This window comes from Malurus melanocephalus, unplaced genomic scaffold, assembly GCF_030028575.1.
Source record: "Malurus melanocephalus ecotype Western Australia unplaced genomic scaffold, MMel_1.1 scaffold_77, whole genome shotgun sequence".
Taxonomy (NCBI): Eukaryota; Metazoa; Chordata; class Aves; order Passeriformes; family Maluridae; genus Malurus; species Malurus melanocephalus.
In genome coordinates, this window is record NW_026623309.1 from 643049 (window position 1) to 665553 (window position 22505).

Consider the following 22505-nt stretch of genomic DNA (forward strand, 5'->3'; position numbering starts at 1 on the left):
GTGAGTTAATTCAGGTCTATTGTACCAGAAACTGCCTTCGCACTGACTGAAGGTAATCTTCATCCAAAGGCAAAGCAGCTCAATTCTGCCACTCACATGTGACTCTGTCCCAGCACTGCAACATGGCAGGAGCAGTGCCAAAAACACCCAAACAGCAGCCAGAAGGAAACAGCATTTGGTTGATTGCCATGTCCCACTTCCACCTCAGCTGGGACATCCTGAACCCCACCAGGAAATTGAGAAAAGGATCATCCACAGCACTCAACAGGGAGCCCAATGCCCCAGGGCTGAGGGTGCCAGGGAGATTCAGGGGGAGGGAGTTTCCTTCCACCACCATCACTGGAGGGGAATAAAAGTTCTTGCAGCTTCCCCAAGGGCTCAGCAGCCRCACAGCTCGACATGAGAAGGGCTCCTGGAGCTCTCACACCTATAACCCTCATCCCTGTTCATCCCCACCATTTAAACTGCAAACCATTTGCTTGAGGGCATATAGGTTTATTCTACAATTTTACCCTCTCCCTCACTATTTCATCAGCCAGGGGGCATCTGCAAAGGAATGGCAATAGCTCAGGGCACATTCAGGTTTCAGACTTGGCAATCCTTCAAATAATCTCACAGMAACTTTTCGCTAACAGACCTGGAAATTTAATATGTGCCTTTTCAATATCTTGCTTTAAAACCCAAGTGACACCTTAGGATTAGATTAAAATGTCTCTTTAAGAAACAAATGAAAAAGGTCACTCAAATTAGATGAACTATTGGCTAATGAGGAAATTGAATTGAGCATTGATAAAAGCAGTCACCCACAAATTCCACAGTAAAATGCACTCTGTTTTTAYTGCTGAAGTTAGAAGAGCAATCTATATATCCTATGCTGCAAGAGAGGACCAATATTTATACAGCTGCTGATTCCTCTGGGGCTACACATGAAATATTTCTCRTTTTAACATTTGGTCTCAGGGCATCAAGAATTCCCAAGATCCAGTGCCAATTTGCAAAGAGAATACAAATGGGTTTTACAAAAACTGGGAGTATTTTCAATTCCATCAAACCTTGACTGTGAAATTATTGCTGAAACACCACTTCCTTGTTACAGAACCACAATTAAATGCTTCATTTTAATTAAACATATTTTGACAATGCATAAAGGAATGAACTCTATTTTTCTCTATTTGTTTAGCTAACAGATGTCTTACTTTCCTCATCTTCCCTTTTCACAGCTTTACTGTTTAAATTATAACTTTGCTACTACTTTTACACATAGTAATTGACCCATGCACCAAAATTATACTGCACACTACTCATGGTTCTTAGTCTATATTTGCTATCTCCCTGTCTGAGTTTATTATGCAGCACTGAAACACTGCTTTTAAATACATGTCTAGAGATGCTATTGATATAAATGTAGCTTGCTCTTAACTTTATTTAAAACTACAGATAATGTATCTTTGAAGTATTGAGACAGTGTCCAGCAGCTTTTAAATCTGCCAGTCAACAGAACTGGAAAAAAAAATAAAGAAACATTGCMAATTTCAGGAAATGYAAGAACTGCTGCTCCTGACATCACTGGAGTTCTTTGGAATTTCAGACTGGGTGAGCATCATGCAAGTTCAGTTCCCAGTCCTGGGGTATGGCAGGSGAATTGGGGGCACAGGGACATTATGGTGGAGTATTCTGGTAATTTCAAAATGGAGTTTGGTTTTAAATAGTCACTTTTCAAGGACATTCATATGAGTTTAGGATGTTGGGAAGCATTTCCTCTCATAGGAATAGTTGAAAGAATTAACACATCTGTTCAAATGGAACATTCACKGAAGACAAAACTATTTCTGCAGAAAAGAAGGATGAATAAAAAGCTCGAGTTCATTCAAAAGTCACAGAGTTAAACAGATGATTCCAAACCCCATTTACAGACTGGAATTTCTTGGCACCAACCAACAAATGTTAACACTCACAAGGAGATTATTTTTTGAAATCATCATCTGCTACTACTGCCTGCTCACAGACTACTTGTAAAGAATAAAGAAAGAGGTTTAAGTCTTTTTTATTAATGCTGCACTCATATCTGGGGTGAATAAAGCTTTCATCAATAGTATTAAACTTCTATTCTGTGAGCTGCCATGTCCTGGAGAAGCACACAGGACTGTCACTGTCACTGCAGCAAAGATCTATGGGGCAAGAGACAGGGAAAAACCAACATCAAGGCTGCACATGAATTCATTTTCCCTGAAGTCTCATGATGAAACAAATATATCATGTTTGCTGGAAAATAATTTTCTTCCTAGACATTTAATGAAATGCTGATCTTTTAAATCATGGACAACACTTTTGAATTGAATGCACAAGACCCATGTTTGAGTCATAGTTGGGGAGAAATCTGTTCTTCTGAAGAGTAACCATTTTGTTTTTGTCTCCCCCTGCCCTGACACCTGACAGAACTGTAGCACATGGCAACAGAACTCCAGTCTCTCTCTTTTGTTTTMTTTTTTCTATATGCCTTAATGAAACTGACAATTTTATTAAGTCAGCAAAGCRATCTTTCAGAAACATTAAATACTGATTTAATGTAAAGATTTTCTTGCTTGCCAAAAAGGCTGGTGTTGAGAGCAGTTGTTTGTTATTATTCTGGAAATTTTTAAGGAACTGTGAAAAACATTACTAAAATATTAGAAAATAGTAAACATCTCGGTGACTGCAGAACTTGTGCCATCTCAGGGCACAGGAACATAAAGCCAAAGCTACAAGAATACTGTGAATCCTGCAAAAATAAGGAACCTGGAAGTGGCATCACTAAGGAYTCCTATGAAGGTTGATGAGCCTCACATGTAGGTGAGGCAATTCTTAAATGTGGCAGAATCCCAGAATCTGCAAGACAATTCTCTGCGCTGCTACCTACCCTGCTTTAGTAAACTTTTCCTTTTCATTGCATGGAATGGGCACAGTGGTCTCAAAAGTAACAAAAGCCACAAGTGTCAGCTTTGCTGGATACTTGGACTCATTTTCTGTACCTTTATATGRAGGCAAAGCTTTTAAACATTTATTACACACATAAGAATGTCAAAATACAATTTTCCTCTCATTTGCTGAATCATCTGAGTTCTGAACACCCACCCCTCCTGACTCCAGTACGTGCTGTGCCATGTATTTCTGGGTGACACTTGGATGACAGGGCATTCGGAAATTCAGCAGCAGCATTTCAAGGGATGAGGAAACTCTAAAGAGCTCTTAAAGCACCCAGGGGTAAATAACACATTATTGTCATCACATGTCAGCAAATTTGGTGAACCAGCTGAGAGAACTGTCCTGAATGGGGCAATATTGAATGCTGAGGGTCAGGGATGGCTGCTCAGAGAGAGGGGCTTTTTCCCTGAGTTTTCTTTGTAGTCCATCACATGGGGAAACCCCAGCACCTCTAATTTGGAATACTTTATTGCACTAACAGGAGAGCTTAACTCTTCAGGTGTTACAGTGGGAAAAGTGGGGGAGAAGAAAAATTGATTTAACAGCCCAGAAGTGGTTTGATTTTTTTTTTTTTTTTTCATTTAGTGAACTTTTAGATACTAATTACTCAAAATTGATTATACCCACATTACTGTCCCTTGCCTATGACTGCTTTACTTCTTGCAAGGGTCAGAGTTCTCTACTGAACAGTAAAATGCTGCAAATTCCTTCACTGTTCTCCTACTAACAGCATTGCAGCAACATGGCAAAGGGGTTGAAAAATAATTTAACATCCATCAGATTACATTCCCATAAATTATCYGTAATTATTTGATTTTTTAAAACATGAGAAACCTCAGGACTGTGGAGGAGGTAAAACCTATGTGTGACAAGAAGAATGTTCTGAAATAGTTCGTTGCTTTTCTGGATGTTTAACTTGTTTAATTTAATCAGAAAAGGCATGGCTGCCCTGACTTATCTCTATGCGCTTCAGGCGAAGTTTGAAGAACTGAAAAATAAGAACAAAGGTGGCAGATCAAATAAATGATCAGCAAACCACACAAGAACAGATGGTATTTTCTGATTCAACCATTTTTCTATTTTTATTTTTGCTTTTTGTGGAAATAAAATCTTACTTAGCAGACAGGATAGAAAAATGACGAAAGTTAGAAAGTTCTTAGCCAAAAGCTGCAGAACGAGTTCTGACATTTCCCAGCCCAGTGGCAAAAAGCCAGGGAAGGTGAGGGTGCCCTGTCAGCCCTGAGTCCCAKTGCTGTGCCCAGTGCAAGGCAAACCCTCCCAAAACCCAGACTCTGCTCCTTCTCACAAACAGGACAAAGATATTTCTCAAAGCTACTTTTTTTATCCTCAAGAGAGAATGGCATTTATCYGTCTCTTCTAAGAACATTATCTTAAAATAGAAGTATATTTAACAATCTTCACGCTGTTTCAAAGGTTGTGTGACAACATAATTTAATGAAAACAAAACTATTATCATTTTTTGTTTCTTTTTATCTTTTCTCTAGCCATGCCTGCTTTGATATACCAGGCAATCAATCAAAGGCTGGTCATAAAATGCAGTTAAAACAAAAAAAACAGACAAGGCTATCAGAGATGTTGCCTTTTGGTTGGGTTTTTTTTAATAACAATTTCCTTTCTTTTTTGTCCTTTGAGRAAAATCCCTTGTGAAGTTATCCCCTGGGCTATACCCTATTTAAATATTTCTTCTGAACGTCAATATTTACTTTCATTTTCAAACAACTGGGCACAGATTTGACAAAGGCCTACCTTTCAAGTATCTCGTGCCTATCCATCACAATAATTTTGCAAATGGACTTTTTTTTCTCTTAATATATTACTAATACCCCACACAATTTTTCAAGCTTTTTATATTGGTAAGGCACCCTTTTTAACCAAACAGTAATTGATTTCTATCACAAAATAAAGGTAATTTTCAGWTAATGCAGCTACTTTTGAATAGGCAATTTTGAAAACAAACTGATATTTTCATGCTGTGGGTCTTAGATTTGTTAGTAAAGGGCTGCACTTGCACTCAGAAGGAAATCATCCAGTTTTAGTTCATTAYCTTACTCAGAGTTTTTATCATGAAGTACAAATTTGCAGAAGGATTATGGATAATGGGCACTGACCTCTTCTGAGCTGAAGACCTACCTTTTTATCACTCAGACCTGTCACTTGGTCAACAAATTCCTCTTGAATCATGAAGGCAGCAAGGTTGGCAGTGTAACTGGCCAGGAAGATGACAGCGAAGAAAGCCCAGACCGACACCATGATTTTACTGGTCGTGCCCTTGGGGTTTTGCACAGGCACGGAGTTGTTGAACACCAAGCCCCACAGTAGCCACACTGCCTTCCCAATGGTAAAGGATGGCCCATGGGGATCTGCAATTGCAAACAGCACTYAGTTCAGCTGCAGTTTAATTAAACCTTGCCAATATTCCCTGCAGAGACAACACATTACTCCCACAGACGCGGTTAGAAAATATTTCAGTACATGTTCACTGTATTCCCAATGGAATCACAGGATTAACACAGGTACTCTCCACTGGACATCAATTTCCACATTTTAAAACAGTAATTCAACATTTTTCTACGTGGTTTATAGTTCAAAGGTTTTAAAATGGAAATGGAAAGCATAGGTTTGGAGGAGAAGCAGACTGGTATGTCTCTTGCAGGGAGAAATGTGCCACAGCATTGCCCTGTCAGTCTTCTGCACCAGCAGACATGTGAAATGGAAAACTGGAGGTTTTAAGTCTTAATGATTCAATTCTAGTACTTTTCTTACCCAAATTATTTTTATCATCTCCAGTCTTCCAACATTATGCTTTTTGAACATTATGTAAGCATATTTAAGATCAAAGTGTGTGAATGTGTCACCTACTTTTAAGCACCTTTGTACTCAGAGCATGAATCAGAACGACAGCACAAAGGATCCACCTGCATAGACACAGAATTTAGAGCAAGCCAAGCTCTGGCTGCCTCACATGTTCAGAGGCAGTTCTGGGGCTCCAAAYGTGTTGACATTACAGGTAAAATTCTGTCCCAGCTCATCCATCCTGTAACCTTTATTATTTATATTCTCCATGATRTTTTAGTTCATCCCAAAGCTGGACATGGCCAGCACACTGCCCTGGGGCTCACAGGGACAGAAGTGGATGAACAATGTCATTATCCACTGGAAAGGCCTCATTTGCAGAGCCCTGGCAGAATCAAGGGCAGTTTATTCTTACCCAGCTCGAGGTAAGTACAATGCAATCACACATTGCTCATCATCCACACTCCCTGTTCCCTCAATGGGGGAAACAGCCCTCCCCTGACTCTGACTCATTTGGCCTACTTATAATTATCCTTTCTGCAGTTAAACTGCAATTCAGGCAATTCAGACACCTGCAACTTTACCTCCTTCCCTGCCCTGTCCCTTTATCCAAAGGGATGCACATTAAAAATACAGATTTAGCCATTCATTTAACTATAATTTATTTTAATAATAATTCAATGATTATTCAAATAATGAAACCCTAAGTGGGTATGCTTAGTGTATGTTCTCCTTTCAGTAGAAATGCTCTCTAGTACAGTGCAAATATGTCACAAAGCAGCCAATCCCTACATCTTAGATTATGTTCCTATTCTGAAGCAGCACTAGGAAAACAGAATGCAGTAAAATAAACACAATGGAGCTGACTTTTGGTCTATGAAACTGCCTTCTAGACACATTCAGGACTGAGCTGATACAAGAATAATGTGTATTTTTCTGACCAACAGTGTTACAGAAATTATATGCCAAGGGAGCAATCTCAAGTTCTGTTTATGCCACAAGAGATTGTATTACCACTGAGCTTCATTCTGCAAAAAAATGCCAAGGGAAATGAGAAAAGATAAATAAAAATTTAAAAACAAAAAAAAATATTCCCCTTTATTTTAAGTTTGCCAGGTTTGAAATTGATGGCAGCTGGATTTGTGGCAAGTATTCAGTGTTAAGTTGAGATAGTCTAGTGCCATAACATGTCTTTGTAGTTGTAAGTACACTAAATAATCAATTCTGGCACATGAGGTGGCACACAAAAGAGCAGCCAAGTCCCTGGATCCCCAGTGTCTAGATTCACCTTTGATTTCCCCTTTTTTAACACAGTGTTTATTTCAGAGGTTCCACATTTACCATCTTATTAAAATGATAACATCATCTGAACATTACAATAATCCACTTTTTCAGGGAACAAGCCAGCCATAATCTAGAAGAAATCATTTGCTTTTAATAGTGCCCAGAACTGTGTTCATCAAGCTGGAAGATYTCTTGTTATAAAACAAGGCAAGAACGATTAAGAAATTTAAAGAAAGGCTGCACTCCCAAATGTCAGTTCAGAAATGGGAGGATGAGGGCATCGAGAGACATGGAATCCTCACTCCTGAGTCAAAGTGCAGCTTTCACTGAGAAAGGAAAAGGAAGTTTCTCCAATGGTGGATGCGGCACAGAAAGGAGCGATGCCCTTCTGCCACAGCCTCCTCTCAATGCTAATAGTTCATCTTTTCATAGGGAATATCCAAAACTCTGTACAATGTCACTGCTATTTTTCATTGTCCACCARATCACAGGCTTCCAGGTACCTTTCTCTTCACTGGCCATGAATTTGCAATAGTCARGAGTGGAACGTATTTCAGTGCTTTTTTAAGCTGACACTTTACAGCTGATGCCGTGTAATAATCAAAYACTGCCTGAGTAAAACTCTGGTATCACTCACCTTTCTTTAARTATTTTTCTCCATTGAATTGGAATATAAACATGAGCATATATGCCTTCAAGAAATCATACTTTGAATGAAGAACATAAAGTTTCGTAGCTAATTTCACTGATTTATTCCTGTGTTATGTTTATTTGAAAAGATGGAGGGCCAGGGATGAGAAATACATTTTTTTTAAGCCATAGGGCTGTGTAAAATGCAAATCTTACCTCTCCCTTGTGCTAAGTTCCTGTTGTATCCTACAGGACTAAAGTACTCAAATATAAAGACAGCCATGGCGGACACGATGAGAAGCATCACAAACATCATCACCCAGACAGAAGCACTAAAAGGCTCTGCAGCAAAACAGGAGAAACAGAAACACAGTTCATTAAACCAGTCACAGCACAGGAATTCTAATGTCCTCTCCTAGGCAAGCCCAGCAGCTTCCTCTACACTTTTCCCAACAAAAATGCTAGCAAATAACTGAGCAGCAATATATAATGAACTGCTGTTAGTATATATACACAAAATCCATAAAGTCAAAAGCTTAAACGTAAGTTGCAATTAAAAACAAAAGGCTGCACAATTTTCTCTGACACTGAGTAGCACATAACTGGTTGGACTCGCTGCTTATTCAGTCCACAATCAGGTTGTTATTTCTATTCATCCTGTGTTATACAATTTATCAACAGAATAGTCCAACYGCTGTGACTGTGTTTCTGCAAAGCAAAAGCAATTAAGCATATGTTTAATACTTTTGGTAATTCAGTGAAGTAGACTTCTCTCTCATTTTCTATCCAACAAAAAAGTGTTAGAGGAGGAAAGATAAATACTTGCATTCAAACTAAACACTTTTGTTTCAGGATTCTTTTGTCTCCATGTTCACTTTCATCTACCTGCAATGAAGATGATGTTTTCATCAATTGCAAGCACATCTTTTGAATGTCTCATTGTTATCCGGGAGCAAATTACTAAAATCAAAAGGGTTTATGGAGATTTGAATGTCAGTTTGAAAGACAGAAGAACCATAATTAAGGAAAAGAAGCAGGTTGAAGCATAAAACTAAAAGCAGTTTCCAATACCAGACTAAGCACCAATTTTTTGAAAGGACTGGATATCAGTATCAAATATAATCTTTCCCAATCACAAACTCTCTGTCATTTCAGGAGTCCATGTGGTAGTTGCCATGGTTCAGGGATATCTCTAAGAAAGATTTGCATGCCAAAGTAGTATCTCTTTATCAGGTCAACTTATTTGGGGCATTTTACATCATAACTTGTGCAAATAAAGCAAATTGCATATGCYCTGAAGTGTGAGTAAACAAACCTTAGATACCGTTTCTAATTAGGACAGAATCAAGACACACTTGAAATTACAAAAGATCAGTGTGTTCAAATGCTTTGCCTGTTTCTGAAAACTCAAGTTCCTTTCTTGGAGGTTCTTCATTCTTTGAATTTAGGATTAAGAGTTACTGAAATGTCTTCCCTCGCTGCAGGAAAGGACTGGGACTGAGACCTGTATGCTAAGCCCAACAGCCCAATCTAAACCTCGCCAAGGTTCAGAGGATTCACCCAGAATTAAAATGAAATGTAATAATTTCTGCCCAAGCATAGAAAACTCATGAGATCTTTTGTCTTTGCTATGATTTCTTCAGAAATTGGAACTGAGACCAAATAACAAACAGTCCCACTGGTGATCTTGGATGGTAACTAAAAAGGCAAAGCAGGGACATTTTAAACCAAACTGTTTTCCTTCCACAAAGGAGCAGTAATTTTTTCAATTAATTATTTTATTTTTAAGACAGGGTATGAAGTTCTTCAAGTACTGTAATTATTTGCTGGGGAGAGAATACTAAGTTAGGAAAATAAAGAAATTTTTAAAAGGCAGAAAAATCTCTGCATAGATGCAGCCAGGGAAAGGACATTATGTAGCCAAATAAAGTCTAAAAATATTTTCTGAATTCCGTTATTAACTAGATTAAATTGGAATTCATGTAGAACTACCATAAAATTTTGACAGCACTCTCACAGAAGAAAGSAAGGCTGATAAAACCCTTATCAAAAGCAACAGTGTAGAAACAGCAATGGTAATTTGTCAAAGTCTAAAAAAGGCAAAGGGCAAAACAAGCCAATGTACACAAGTGAGCTATAAACAAGAGTTTAAGCAGAATTCTCTTTAATAATTTAAGGAGTCTGGTAATGAGGTGGAGAATTAATAGAAGCAATAGGAAAACAAAAAGCTATTTGGAATAGCAAGCAGTAAGATTGAACAAGTACAAAATCAACTGAATAACAAAGTCGATCTTCCTGTCATATCAGAGATCCAATTACACATTCACCACTGTTCTTTGATTCTCAAAGGACAGAAAGAGAACTTCCCTCAGGCAAGCAGCAGGTTTTAAAAGAATTTTCACTAAAGCTATAACATGGCAGAAAAATACTAATATATGACTTGTCAGTGTACATTTCAAATGACTGACAACGGAGAATATCAAGTAAGAAAAAAGATGTCTTTGAGTCTTACCTCCCACCACCAAAACCCATACTTAAAGAATACATTAAATAAAGAGAGGCAAAGATTTTCTATTCCATCAATGCCTCCAAAAAAGAAACCTGACCTCACCTAGGAACTCTTCCCTCTGAAAAATACAGAAATGGAGATGGAAGTTTCTCTTTTCTTGTTTGGTTGTTCATATAAAGTAGAACCAAAACCCCACAGAATCATTAAAAAAATAATTTCTGGATCTAATATATTTGATTTCTAGTACATTGTGAAAATATTTTAATGTGGATCAAATTCTCATTTGAAGGAGACACATCAGAACAYGGCAGGTAACGAGGCAGAGCTGTCACAGCCCATCAGTTACTCAGATCTATGGACACAACAACTGACTGGAAAAATCTACTCACACAAAATCCTGTWCTTGTCTACAATTCACAGAAACAATTCACAAACCCAGATATTTCATGAGCTCTAATCAAGTGCTAATCTTTAAAAGAAATATTGTGCTTGACAGATTTTTTAAAAATCTTTTGGAGGAATTACGTAAGATGACTCTATTCTCAGACGTTCACTTAATTGAAACAAAATCAGTCTGTGAATAAATTCAGTTATCTGCCTGATAGTATTTTGCAAGGCAAAACATTTTACTACTACGCACACCTCATCAAAATACACAGTCAATTCCAGCAAACTGGCAGCTTCATCTATGCCTCAAAAAAACCCAGAGCATACTTCTGAGAGCACAGACTGGATTTATTGGTGCAGTAAATCAGATTTCTTCAAAAGTAGAGCTATTTTGGAGAGCTTTATATGAAGGGGTTATTTTTGTTTCTTTTGAATTATATGCACATCCAACTAAACCAGTAACATTAAATGCATTTTAGAAACCTAATAACTCTGTTGCTGTGAAAAATGCAAAAGCAGCTTCTCTTGTGATGGTGGCTGTAAACAGGTTTTTAAGAGATAAGTWAAAAATCAACTGCACTTGCACTTTAGAAAACACCCCAATATTTATTTCAAATAGTCATTACAACGTGCTGCAACTGCAATCTAAAAAATGAACTTTACAAATCAATGACTCAAAGAAATGAGAAGATGCTCTCTGAGTATTTTCATTACAAGTACAGTTTCTTGCAATCCGACATAAAACCATTTAAGTCAGATCAAACATCAACAAAATCTGCTTAGGTATCACCACATTTGGGAAATTATTTGATTACTCTCTGTGTTATATTTACTTGCACCATCTCTGTAATGTGCTTTTATGGAACAGATATGGGAAATAAGCTCTGTGGTTAAATGATGATTATTTTGTGAGAAAATTCAATTATTTRCCTGATTGTATCTGATACTACACCATCACTCTGCTCTTCAATGTCTATAAGCAACTTCAGGGGAAGTGCAGAACTTCCACTCAGCAATTCAGAACTGACCCAACAGACTTGAACATTCCAAACTGTGCCCTAAGATATTTGGAACTTACTGATTTTTTATTTTTCCACTTAAAGATTTTAGCTATAAAGTGGAAAAAATAATGTAGTCACTAGCACTGTATTCCTGTACAAGAGATCTTTAAAAATAGTGGGCCCAAATACATTATGAAGAACAGAACAGCATTTTGGCCACCTTTGAACCACCTCATGGTTCACTCTCTTTTCAGCTTCAGGTAAATTCAGGCCAAATACTWAAGGAAACTATAACACTAAAAGAGGAGAGGGAAATAATGAAAGGAAAAATGCACAACTGAAAGAGGAATCATGCAAGGAAAGAAGCTCAGAGTCTTCATTTCCTTATCTCTCACCTCCTCTCTGCCCAAGCTTTCATCTCTTTGCTGTACCTCCACTGTTCAACAGCATCAATGGAGAAAACACTCAGCTCTCCAGAGMAGCAGTGTAGTGCTCAGAAGCCAGAGGTAACTTTTATCAATTATAAATTTCAATTATATCTGAAGATAAGGAAGTTGCTCTTCAACTCTACAATGGCTTTTCCAATTATTGTGTGAATATTAAAAAGCTAACAAACCAATTATAATGGGCTAAAAAGCATAAATTAGKTTTTAAAGAAGCAGGGTTGAGGATTTCATTTTCCTAAATGAAGATTAAGGGGATCTTTTTTCATATAAAAACCACTACCATTGGTTTTCACTTACAACACCTGAAACCAACAGCACTATCTCCGTGAGTTAACAATCATGTTAATTAGCACATCAATGCAGTTTAACCTTCCTAATGTCAATTTCAAAACTTACCAGGAATGTGTTAATGTATTACATATCTTAACAAACAATTACATCTACAAAATGCAATTAGATTGTCTGGGTGGTTGGAGAGGCATACCTAGGAAAGCCGACGGTGACACTGTGCCGTTGCTCCGTGACACCATGACACTGATCCCGGTCTCAACGAACGGCACCGAAAAGTCCACGACTTCGGAGCGCTCCTCGTTAATGGTGAGAGAGCCCACAGCCATCACTGCCCGGTGATACACCACCTGATCCAGGGAGAAACAGCACTAGTGTCACTAGCAGAGAACTCCTCACTCCTCCAAAAGAGCTATCACCGAGCCCTTCCTCCAGAGCTCCTTTATCTAACAGAACTTACYTCACCAATCATTCCGTTCCACACGTTATTGACTTTCTTGCCGTGTTTCCCATTCGTCACCAAGTACAGATCATATGTGAACTTGACAGTTTTAGACAACTTCTTCAAGATATCGATGCAGAATCCTTTGCAGCACTTCTTTACGTTGGTTCCCTCATTAGTTTTGTTGCTGTCAACAGAGAAGACACATAAATATTCCTGCTGGGAAAAACAGAAGCAGCTCAACGGCAAGATGTSGTGAAACAACATTTTGCCATACTGGTGACAGTGTTTTCCTGAATCAATGGAAAAATAACCCACAGGATGTTTTGTTGGTGTTTTTGGTGTTTGCAGCTCCTACTAACCATAACAGAGTTGCCTCACAGACACAGAGATAACGTTACCTCACATGACATCTTTCTGCTCCAGGATCCAGCCCAGAGCACTGCACGGCTCCATCAAGACATAAAGCCTGCTCTTACTAATCTCCCCCTTAGGATTAGATTAAACTTTTATTACTTTTACTCTCAAGACATCAGACTACATGTCATTTAGTAATTAAAGAACATGTAAGCTATAAAAAGGCCCAGCAGTCCACCGTGCTGGAAATGGATGCATACTCTCAAAGTGCATCTYTCCCTGTGCTTGGAGAAGGTGAATTTCAGGCCACATTTAAGTGCAAGGATGCAAGTTTTCATATTTTGTTCTGAAATGTTCATTTTGTGACCTCTAGAACCTTTTAGTGTAAGCATCTTCAGAAGGTAAGGCAATGTCTTACAGCCTTTGGAAGAATTCAAAATTAAAATAAAACTAGTTTAGAATTAAGTACAGTTATGTAAAAAAAAAATAAATTCTGGACTTTACAAGGATGTACACAACCATTTAGCAGTCTCTGGAAATCTTCACAAACATGCATCATATTCCCTCACACCTGCTCAGTAAAAACCTGTTGTTATTATATTAATTTGATAAATAAACAGATCAAAGCACAGAGCAGGTCAAACCCCACAGACCAATGTGCAGTGAAAACTTTGCCACTGATTTTTAACAACTGCTTCAAAGCTATGGAGTAATAAAAGAAGGGGATTTTTCTCTTGATGGTAAGTCACAGTGGTATTTTATTCTGGAGTAGTTTATTCTAAGCCAAATTTCAGCATAAACTYACATTTTCATTAGGAGACGTTTTCAAATTGTTACAGACTAATGAAAACAGGCRTATCTCAACATAACTGGAAACAATTCAAAGAGGACTCATTAAAACAGTCTATTTTGGAACACAATCTTCTTTTATGCRACTGAAAAGAGCTAATTCTCGTTGACTTTGAATTTACTATAAACTTACTATCTTGTTATTAATTCAATGTGACTTACATGTGTATAACCAGAACCTTTCAACTTTTTTAAAAGGAGGATGTGCAAACAAGAGCACACAATGTAGGAAAGGGAAAGAGGACATGAAATAGGACATGAAATATTGAAGGAATAGCAAGAGGAAAAGAACAAATTATACTGCGAAAGGAAAGAAAATATGAGAAAATAGAGGAATACATTTTGAGAGGAGGAAGAAAAAGGGAATGCTGTGTATTTACTCACTTAAGTTTGACAAATTTCCGGCACGGCACAGTGTTTTTTTGGCAGCTTTCCATCAGAGGATCCACATCCTCGACAATGACGAAGGGAGCCTCCTCCAGGGTGACRATGCTCAGGTGGTTGTCATCGGGGTCGCTGTCTGCGAAGGAGCTGTACCGGGGCCACACCGAGTACTTGAGGCTCAGYGAGTTGTTCTCCCACTTGCCCACCTGAAAGGCAAGAGCCACGGGCTGCTGAGAGCTGCAGGGCTGGACAAACACCCCACTGGACAGGCTGGGATACAGGGGCAGGGAATTACACGGCCAGGACAGTTGTTTGGGGGTTTTGTTGTTTATATTACTTTAAAATTCATTGAAAATTGCATGAAATGAGAGAATGCACAGTGCYACAGATAAGTAAGGTAATATTATTTCAACAGGTAACTGTTTTAAACAGACTGCATGTCATCCGTTAACACGATCTGGCCATAGGTGCACAGAAATTTAACATTCATCATTTCCATTTGAGTCAGAAGAGAAACCAGATACTCTATGTGTAATCAGGACCCATTTGAAGCAATTAAAAATTATCAAAAAATCCAAACCACCCCCTCCCCAAAAAAAACCCAAACAAACAAACACCACCAACCCCAAACAAAAACCCCAATCCAGACTCACACCCACACATCTGACTTATAACCAAAATATCATAATGTTATTTCTGGATCTTCCCAAAAGAGAAGACTCTTCTGATTTTACACATTGGAAAGCYACTGTGAAAGCGCCTTTATCCAGGGGTCCATCAGAGCCAGGCCAAACCACATTTTTAGTAATTTCTATTAAAAACAGTTATTAGAAATAACTGCTTTATTCTGCTCTAATAATGCCAACTGTTGGGTGTGTTTAAGAAAGCAAATCCCATTGCACATGAAAATTGCCATCTTATTTACTATTATAAACTATCCTTTCTAAATTAACCCACATTTCTTTCCATTTCCAGATCACCAGAAGGAGGGTTATGATTTAATATTTTTGAGTCTWATGTTTTCTTCCTCAGATTGTTTAGCTACTTTCTATCCACAAATCTAATGACATGTTTTATCTGATGACAGATAATATAAATGAGCTAGCAATCCACATAATTTATAATCTAATGCATTTTAATAATTCTTGAGTTGCTTAAGCTAAACAAATGACAACCTAATCATAAGACTGGTAAAATATTTCTTTTGCAAGGAAAATGGAGGGAATTGACTGTACAATAAGAGACTCAGGCCTTTAAAAAGATTCAAAAATATTCAAAAATTGTTCTGTCTTCTAATAACTTGAAAGTTAATCACAAAATTCCCAAAGAACATGATTTATATCCATTTCTATTTAGAGACGCWTGTAAGCACATGACCTTTGCAGTTTCCTTTCCCTCCTGTTTATAAGTCAAGATGTATGACTGAACTTTAATGTAGGAGGCAGAAATGCCAAATCTCTATACATATAAATTAGGAAATTCAAAATACCTCAAGGGAAGGAAGAGTTCTCACTTAAATCAATGGAATTGTATCTATTACTGTGTATGCACAGTTCTAGTAGGAAATTTAACCAAAACACAATGGATGAAGCCTTTAGGAGAAAAMCTACTTCAGACACAGGAAAACAATCAATTTTTTCTCTAAATCAAGCAGTTTAATTGTCAGGTTATGGTGTGCAGTGGGAGTGACAGCAGTGTGCTGCTTTACGTGAGCTCACACGGCGTCGTCAGAGCCCTGAGTCAAACACAGAACTGTCCATCTGGAATGSGGACAATTCCAGCCAGCCCAGGGCCTCAGACAAACAGCAAATGTGCCAAGRAACACGATGGATTTCAGCAGTGGAAAATGTGCCCGACAGCCTGCTGTTCCAAGCACCAGGAAGGAAATGGGATGGGATCTGGGGGTCAGGAGTGCAGTGGTGGCAGCTCTGCCTTCCCAAACCCTTGGTGWGGGATGCTGGAGGAGGCAGATCCTGATCCTGAGGACATCCCTGTGCCAGCCACCCTCAGCATCTGCATCCCYGTCACAGGGAACAGCAATCACCCCAATTCACCTGGTCCTACCAAAAACACAGCCACTGCTTTGGTGCTGTCAACAGAACCCTGATAACCCTCCCACTTCAACGGGAACAGCTCCATTTTACTGTTCTGAGGAGGATATGACACATCTTTAAACACCTGGATCTGGGGAAATGCTCATTTCTTTTCAGAGTTRCATCTGTAAAAGTGCTGTGTTGAAGTAATAAACACAGTAGTATGTATTTGTAAACCAAATACGTTTTAAAAAGAAAGTTCAGGCTGAGGGTAACACGCTAAAAATGCAGATATGCTCCATTATGGAACTGTYCAAAAGTGCATGCATATACATTTTCTGTGCTATATAGAATTGCCACAAAATAGCCAGAGATTTATGAAAAATGTCTTATTCCCAGTTATACTGATAATAACATGGCCTTGATCCCAGATAAATACAGAAGGTGGCCCTCACTTGAAAAAAGGGTTGTAGAAACATTTTTGGGACAGACCGTGGCCCAAACCATACAAATCCTTTTTTATGGCCAAATGAATGGAAATTAGATTAAAAATACAGTTTCAATAGTGAATCAAATCCTTAATTCACTATTGCAGGTGCAGAACTCATCTTCAAGTCCACACATGCAATGGTACATAKAACCACTGCAATTCTTTTGAACTTGCACGTTCTTTCCTATTTTCTCCCACTTCATATGCAGTCTGGAATATTCCCTTTGGTTTCGCCTCTACAGGCTGCAGGAAGGAAAGGGGGAAATAGCTGAGAGCATGGGAGAGCTTGTTTGAAGTCAGGCTGACTTAAGCACAGGGCACTCATCTCATCTCATCTGATCTCATCTCACCCACAGCTGCCTAAAGGACCTCACATTGACTCTGGCACGCGTGCTTTGGCCACTCCACCCTCGTTATCTTGGGAAGGATGCAGCCAAGGACAGGGATAATGAAGAACTGGGTGTGTTTCTGAGCAGCAGCCAAAGGCAGACAGACACCTGCAGAATTACACATTGCTGCACCTCAGAGYTCCCTTCCTGCCACATCCTAAAAGAGTCTCTAAACAATGTGAGGATGATTGGCATCATCCTGCTCACACACCCTCACAGAGGCCATGGAACCAGAGRAAAAGAGCAAGGCCAGATCCTGAGCAGAGCTTCCTCGTGTGCCAGCRCTGGCACGAAGGGAGAGTCTGTCACACCGGCACAGCTCACCAAAAACAAACAAATACCTCRGTGCTGTCACCCTCCTCCCAGCAGATGGGAACTGCACACAGTGCACACTCATCATCCCTTTGTAAGAAAAAATGTTACATGACAACATGGAGACTAAATGCATTCCCAGGACTACCCAGCCAAGGCTTTAAAAGGAGAAAGATTTTCAGGGATGGTCCTTTTACATTAAACACACATCTATTACAAAACATACTTTTTGAGCTGTCCCAGTTAGGAAAATAGTGCTGAGCAAATGCAAAATCTAACCCATCTTGCTTTATTGAAAAACTATTTACTACTATTTTTTTCATTACACTTTTCCACTTAGAAGGAAGAGCTACTCTGGCAAGCTTTAAGTCGATAACTAAAAAGCTAAAACAGAGTTTGTCAGGTTAGCAATAACAGCTGCAGCACAAAGCACGAGAGCAAAATCCTTCCTCCAGACACAGCATCTGCTGTGCACCTTCTGCTGCAAACCTTTGTGCCACTTCATGTTTCTGAGGGTCTGCATTTCACAATGGCACTCTAAATTAAAATGACAAAATACGAGGCAAGTAGTTTCATGTCTTATTAATAAGAAGTGCTTCACAGTCCTGCATGGTTTGAAGACATCCATTTAAAGACTTTGAAGTTTTCAAAATTTGCTGCAAAATCTCATCTGGGGAATGCAAATGYGCTGCTCTTCCCCCATGGCTGCTGCTGACGCTGCCAGGAAGGCACCAGTCCTGCAACCAGCAGGGCTCCGAGGAAAACACAGGACCCAGAGAGATTATAAACAAACAGGAGGACAGAGAAAAGCTGCCACCTCCTGCAGCCTCGTTTTTCAATACGGAATTATTAATTAGCACTCAGCAAAGCCTCGGTGGTTGGTATAGCTTTGGTTCTGGGGAATGTCCCAGATAACTCTGTGCAGCGCCAGAGTTCAGACTCGTGCCAGAGAAGCCATTTTATGGCTTGATTATGTCATTAGAAAAGAAGAGTTAGACAAATCGACAGCTCCTTCCTCCACCTCCCAGTGGGGGAAGACTTTTTGTCACCTCTGCACTCAGTGAAGACCTTCCAGCTCTCCAGAGATGCCCAGATAGACACAGCTTTACCTCCAGAGAGGRAGAGCTGCCCTGAAAGCCTTSCTGTTCTCTAATAYACAGGTGGAAAGAACCAGCTCTGCYTTCCATGGGAGCTSGGATTCCTTCACAGCAGCACAGAGGGGCGACCCACCCTCCTTGGGAATACATGATTGAAGAAATGCTGCATAATAATTGGGGCAATTCAAACAATTCAGTGCAGTAAAGGTCAAAGGAAAGGCCTTTAGGCAAAGCAAAAGCTCACTGATACAGAAACAATGTGCAATTTTCAGCCGACAGTAAGTGTCAGGATAGGCATATTTACAGGACAACTAAATACACAAAACAAGGATGGGACACAGGGAATGACAACCCAGCAGATGTTAAAGAGCATGTTGCTGCTTCTGCCATGGGCAAAGAGAATGTATCACGTTACAACCCAGAGCTACTGACAAAAGATACCCCAGCAAAGAGATGATTAGCTCAGGCAATTTCATCTGTTCCCGTGAAAATAGCTGCATTTCCTCACGAGCGTCAGGGAATGTCTATCATGAGACTTGAGGATCCCTCAGCTGTCACGACCCCTGCTCAAATCCATCCAGATTTCACAAGAAATTACCCTGCAGCACCTCAGCGATATTTTTATCCCCACAGTGCTCTGACAAAAAGCTCTGTCAGAAATCTGCCCAGCTTGGTTTGTCAGCTCCTGCCCCACAGTCAGCCCCAGGAGCTGCCTTTCCTGGGCTACGTGACGGAGGATGTTGGTAGCCAGATGGAGCTCTCCGTGAAGACCTTGGTTCATTTATTCCAGGCAGGAATCACGCACCCTCTGCCCACTCCTTCCTACTTAGATACAAATGTGTACAACCCCACACAGAGCTTGTAAATCTGGCATATGCTCCTTAATCAGAGCAAAATCAAGTTTTGCATTAAATCCTGCATTAGCAGAAAGTTAAAGATGACAGGCTCTGTTTAGAATTAACCTGGATGTGGGTAAGGATTTTGCAGTGGTGTTTAATTAGCAATTGTGCCATTCAGTACACAAATTGACCCAGAATACAGACCACCGTGGTAATTTTATCTGTATCTACCTGGAAGCACCAGTAAAAATGATTTTTACCCTGAAAGTCATCTTTAAATACAGTCCTCCTCACCTTATTTAAAATACGTGATATGCACTGCTAATTAAACTGCCTATTTTTGCCACTGCCAATCATATTTTAGTATATGATTTTAATATTGGTTGGATTGATTTTATTTCCACATTTATAAAAAAGAAAAAAAAAAGCCAAACTAGCAGCCTATGAAGTTGGCAGCTCAGGGAGGTTAATGGGCCAGGTGAGACACCCAGTGCCACCTCTGTGAGGTACCATGAGCTGSGGCTGCTGGAGCTCTGAGGGTTGTTCAGCACTAACACAGTGATCCTGCAGCACTCTGGTGATATTTGGGCAACACTGCTAACTCTGGTAAATGTACCCAGTTTCACTTTAACAAGCACATTAAGCTTGTCTTTTWAAAAATCCCTTTAAAAGCCTGAGAACAGCATCCCCTTTGCCTGTCAAGATCAGCAGTGAGAATATGAAAGTTGGTGTCAGAAGTTTGAGTAGCTGCTTCAGGATGTGTCAAAATATCTTGCTGGATGCCTGTGAAACATGCCCAAAAAGTGATTTTCAGTCTTCAAACTATTATCATCCAAACAGCTTTTTTCAGCATCTGATATGGGACAAATCCCTCACTCAACCCCATTTACATGTGAAGTTACCACCTCAAAGTTCAATACTGAGTCACTCGCAAAGGAAAAATAACTTATTTTCCAATATGCTCTCCAACTATGGTTGAAGGGCTTTTCTATAACCTCAAGGTTCGAGCGAAGTATATCAAATCTGAAACCAAGGAAAAATTGTATTTGAGTAAAARCATATTAAAAACCAAAGAAAAATTTGGTTTAAATACAAATCTTGAATTTTTCAGAAAATATCAGGTAAAAAAATCTTCACAATTACTCTTTCTACATAAATAATAAAGTAGCTACTTGCAATRTGTATGTACATTAGTTATATTATGAGGATTAACAGGCTGCTGCATTGTCATTTGTTCATATGACTAAATAATTTCATTAGATTCAAGACTTAATTTTTCTATATAGGATTGAGGATATTTAATAAGACTTTAATGAAATCATTCTGTCTTACTCACTGCTACACGGTAATAGAAAGGAAAAGCATGTGCCTGTCTGGATACTCAGAGCAGCAAATGTTAGATCTCAGATGAGTAACTTTGACAGTTTTGAAATTGAGCAAAACAGCTCAAGGAGAATGGAACAGGAGGGAAGAAATTGCCTGAGAGATGGGGTAAAACGTGCAACTTGGAGAGAACACTGAGACAACACCAGAGAGCTGCTCAAATAAACCAGGGGGTAGGGAAGAGCTCCCCAATGTCCGAGCCAATGGAGCTGGAGTGCTCAGTGCCACTGCAGGGAAGATGTGTTTAACAGCCAGGGTGATTGATCAGTCCATCAGTGATTGATCAGTGATTGATTGGGCTCAGCACCTTCCTTACCCCCATTCACCCCTCCCCTCTGTCACAATCCATAATTACAGCTGGCCCCTTCCCACAGCCACCAGAGCTGCCCAGGCCACCAACAGCRCTCCAAAGCAGGGCTCACACTCCACCACATCCATTTTCCCTCTCCCTCCTAGAAGCCCCTCAAAGCTGCCAATGAGCAGGACAGGATTTACCAGCTGGCAAACTGCACCAAGTGAGGATCAGCCCACAGAGCAGGTGGAGCAGCACTGCTCACACAACACCCACGGGCAGGCACAGCCAAACCTGCCCCAAACCCTYATTCTCCGACTGGGGAGTCACTTCAAAGTTAAAACAGGCTCAAGTTATTTCTTGGAAATAATGTTGGTTCATATATCCAGTATTTCTTTCCTGCTGTTAGCTCATTTTTCAAAAACATCAAACGCGTCTCTCCTTGTCCTTTGAATGGCCTCTTTAGAGAAGTTTCAAGGTACAAAATTGTATGAAATTATTTTAACATAAGCATTGTTGGCTGCTGCTTTGAGCATTTTCTTCCTTTGGCACCTCATACTAATAATATTCCCCAAGCAGTATAATATTTTTTCCAGAACATTATATATGATRTGCAGACTGTTGAAGAATTTTAAAATAGGGTAAGAAATTTTCATAACAGTTAGTGAGCAAAAGATTCCTCCACAGATTTAGATTGACACATTTGGAGAGGATTAAATTTATCCAGAGAATTAAATTTGCATCAAATGAACATAAAGAAATACACAGCATAATCTAGGACTACTCTCTGTGTTTCTGCATGACTAGCATATTTATTGAGATGTCCTTCAGTAATTCTGATTTTGTCATTATTATTCATCATCATGAAGAGTCTTGTAGTCTTCTAACTGGAGTTTTAAGTTGATTTAATGGGTTTTTWAAACTACAACAAAAAGAATTCATAAATTTCAGCAGCAATTTAAATAACGCAGCATCATCTTCCATGAATTTAAAATAAAACTGGTGGATGATACAGATATGTTTTCCTACAGCCTTATATTACAAACAGTTTCTTAAAACAATTTTTTAAAACATAGGGCCACAGATAGCCTGCAAAACTCAGAGCCAAAACATCACAAGCTGAGTCTGGAGTTTTAAAGAAAAGATGGCTTGCGATAAACCTTTTCATTTATTACTTGCATGTATTATTAACCTTGATGTTAAGAAATTTTTTCTTCTAATCTACGTAGAGGTGTGTGGAGATCACTTGTCACCTGGACTAGCCAAGATTCTGAATTTTTTATGCAAACATTGTCAGGATTATCCTCCAATTCAACAG

The 22505-nt window shown here is 39.2% G+C and overlaps 1 protein-coding gene across 1 annotated transcript in view; it reads right to left on the reverse strand.

Annotated features, from left to right (window-relative positions):
* Positions 1-22505, reverse strand: part of GRIN2A (glutamate ionotropic receptor NMDA type subunit 2A) — a 154222-nt gene that overhangs the window by 35004 nt on the left and 96713 nt on the right. The window contains exons 6-10 of the mRNA XM_057367268.1: positions 14353-14558; positions 12781-12949; positions 12517-12670; positions 7906-8031; positions 5113-5342 (exon numbers count right to left, since the gene is read on the reverse strand). Coding sequence (XP_057223251.1) covers positions 5113-5342; positions 7906-8031; positions 12517-12670; positions 12781-12949; positions 14353-14558 — 885 coding nt within the window. The remainder of the gene's footprint in view (positions 1-5112; positions 5343-7905; positions 8032-12516; positions 12671-12780; positions 12950-14352; positions 14559-22505) is intronic.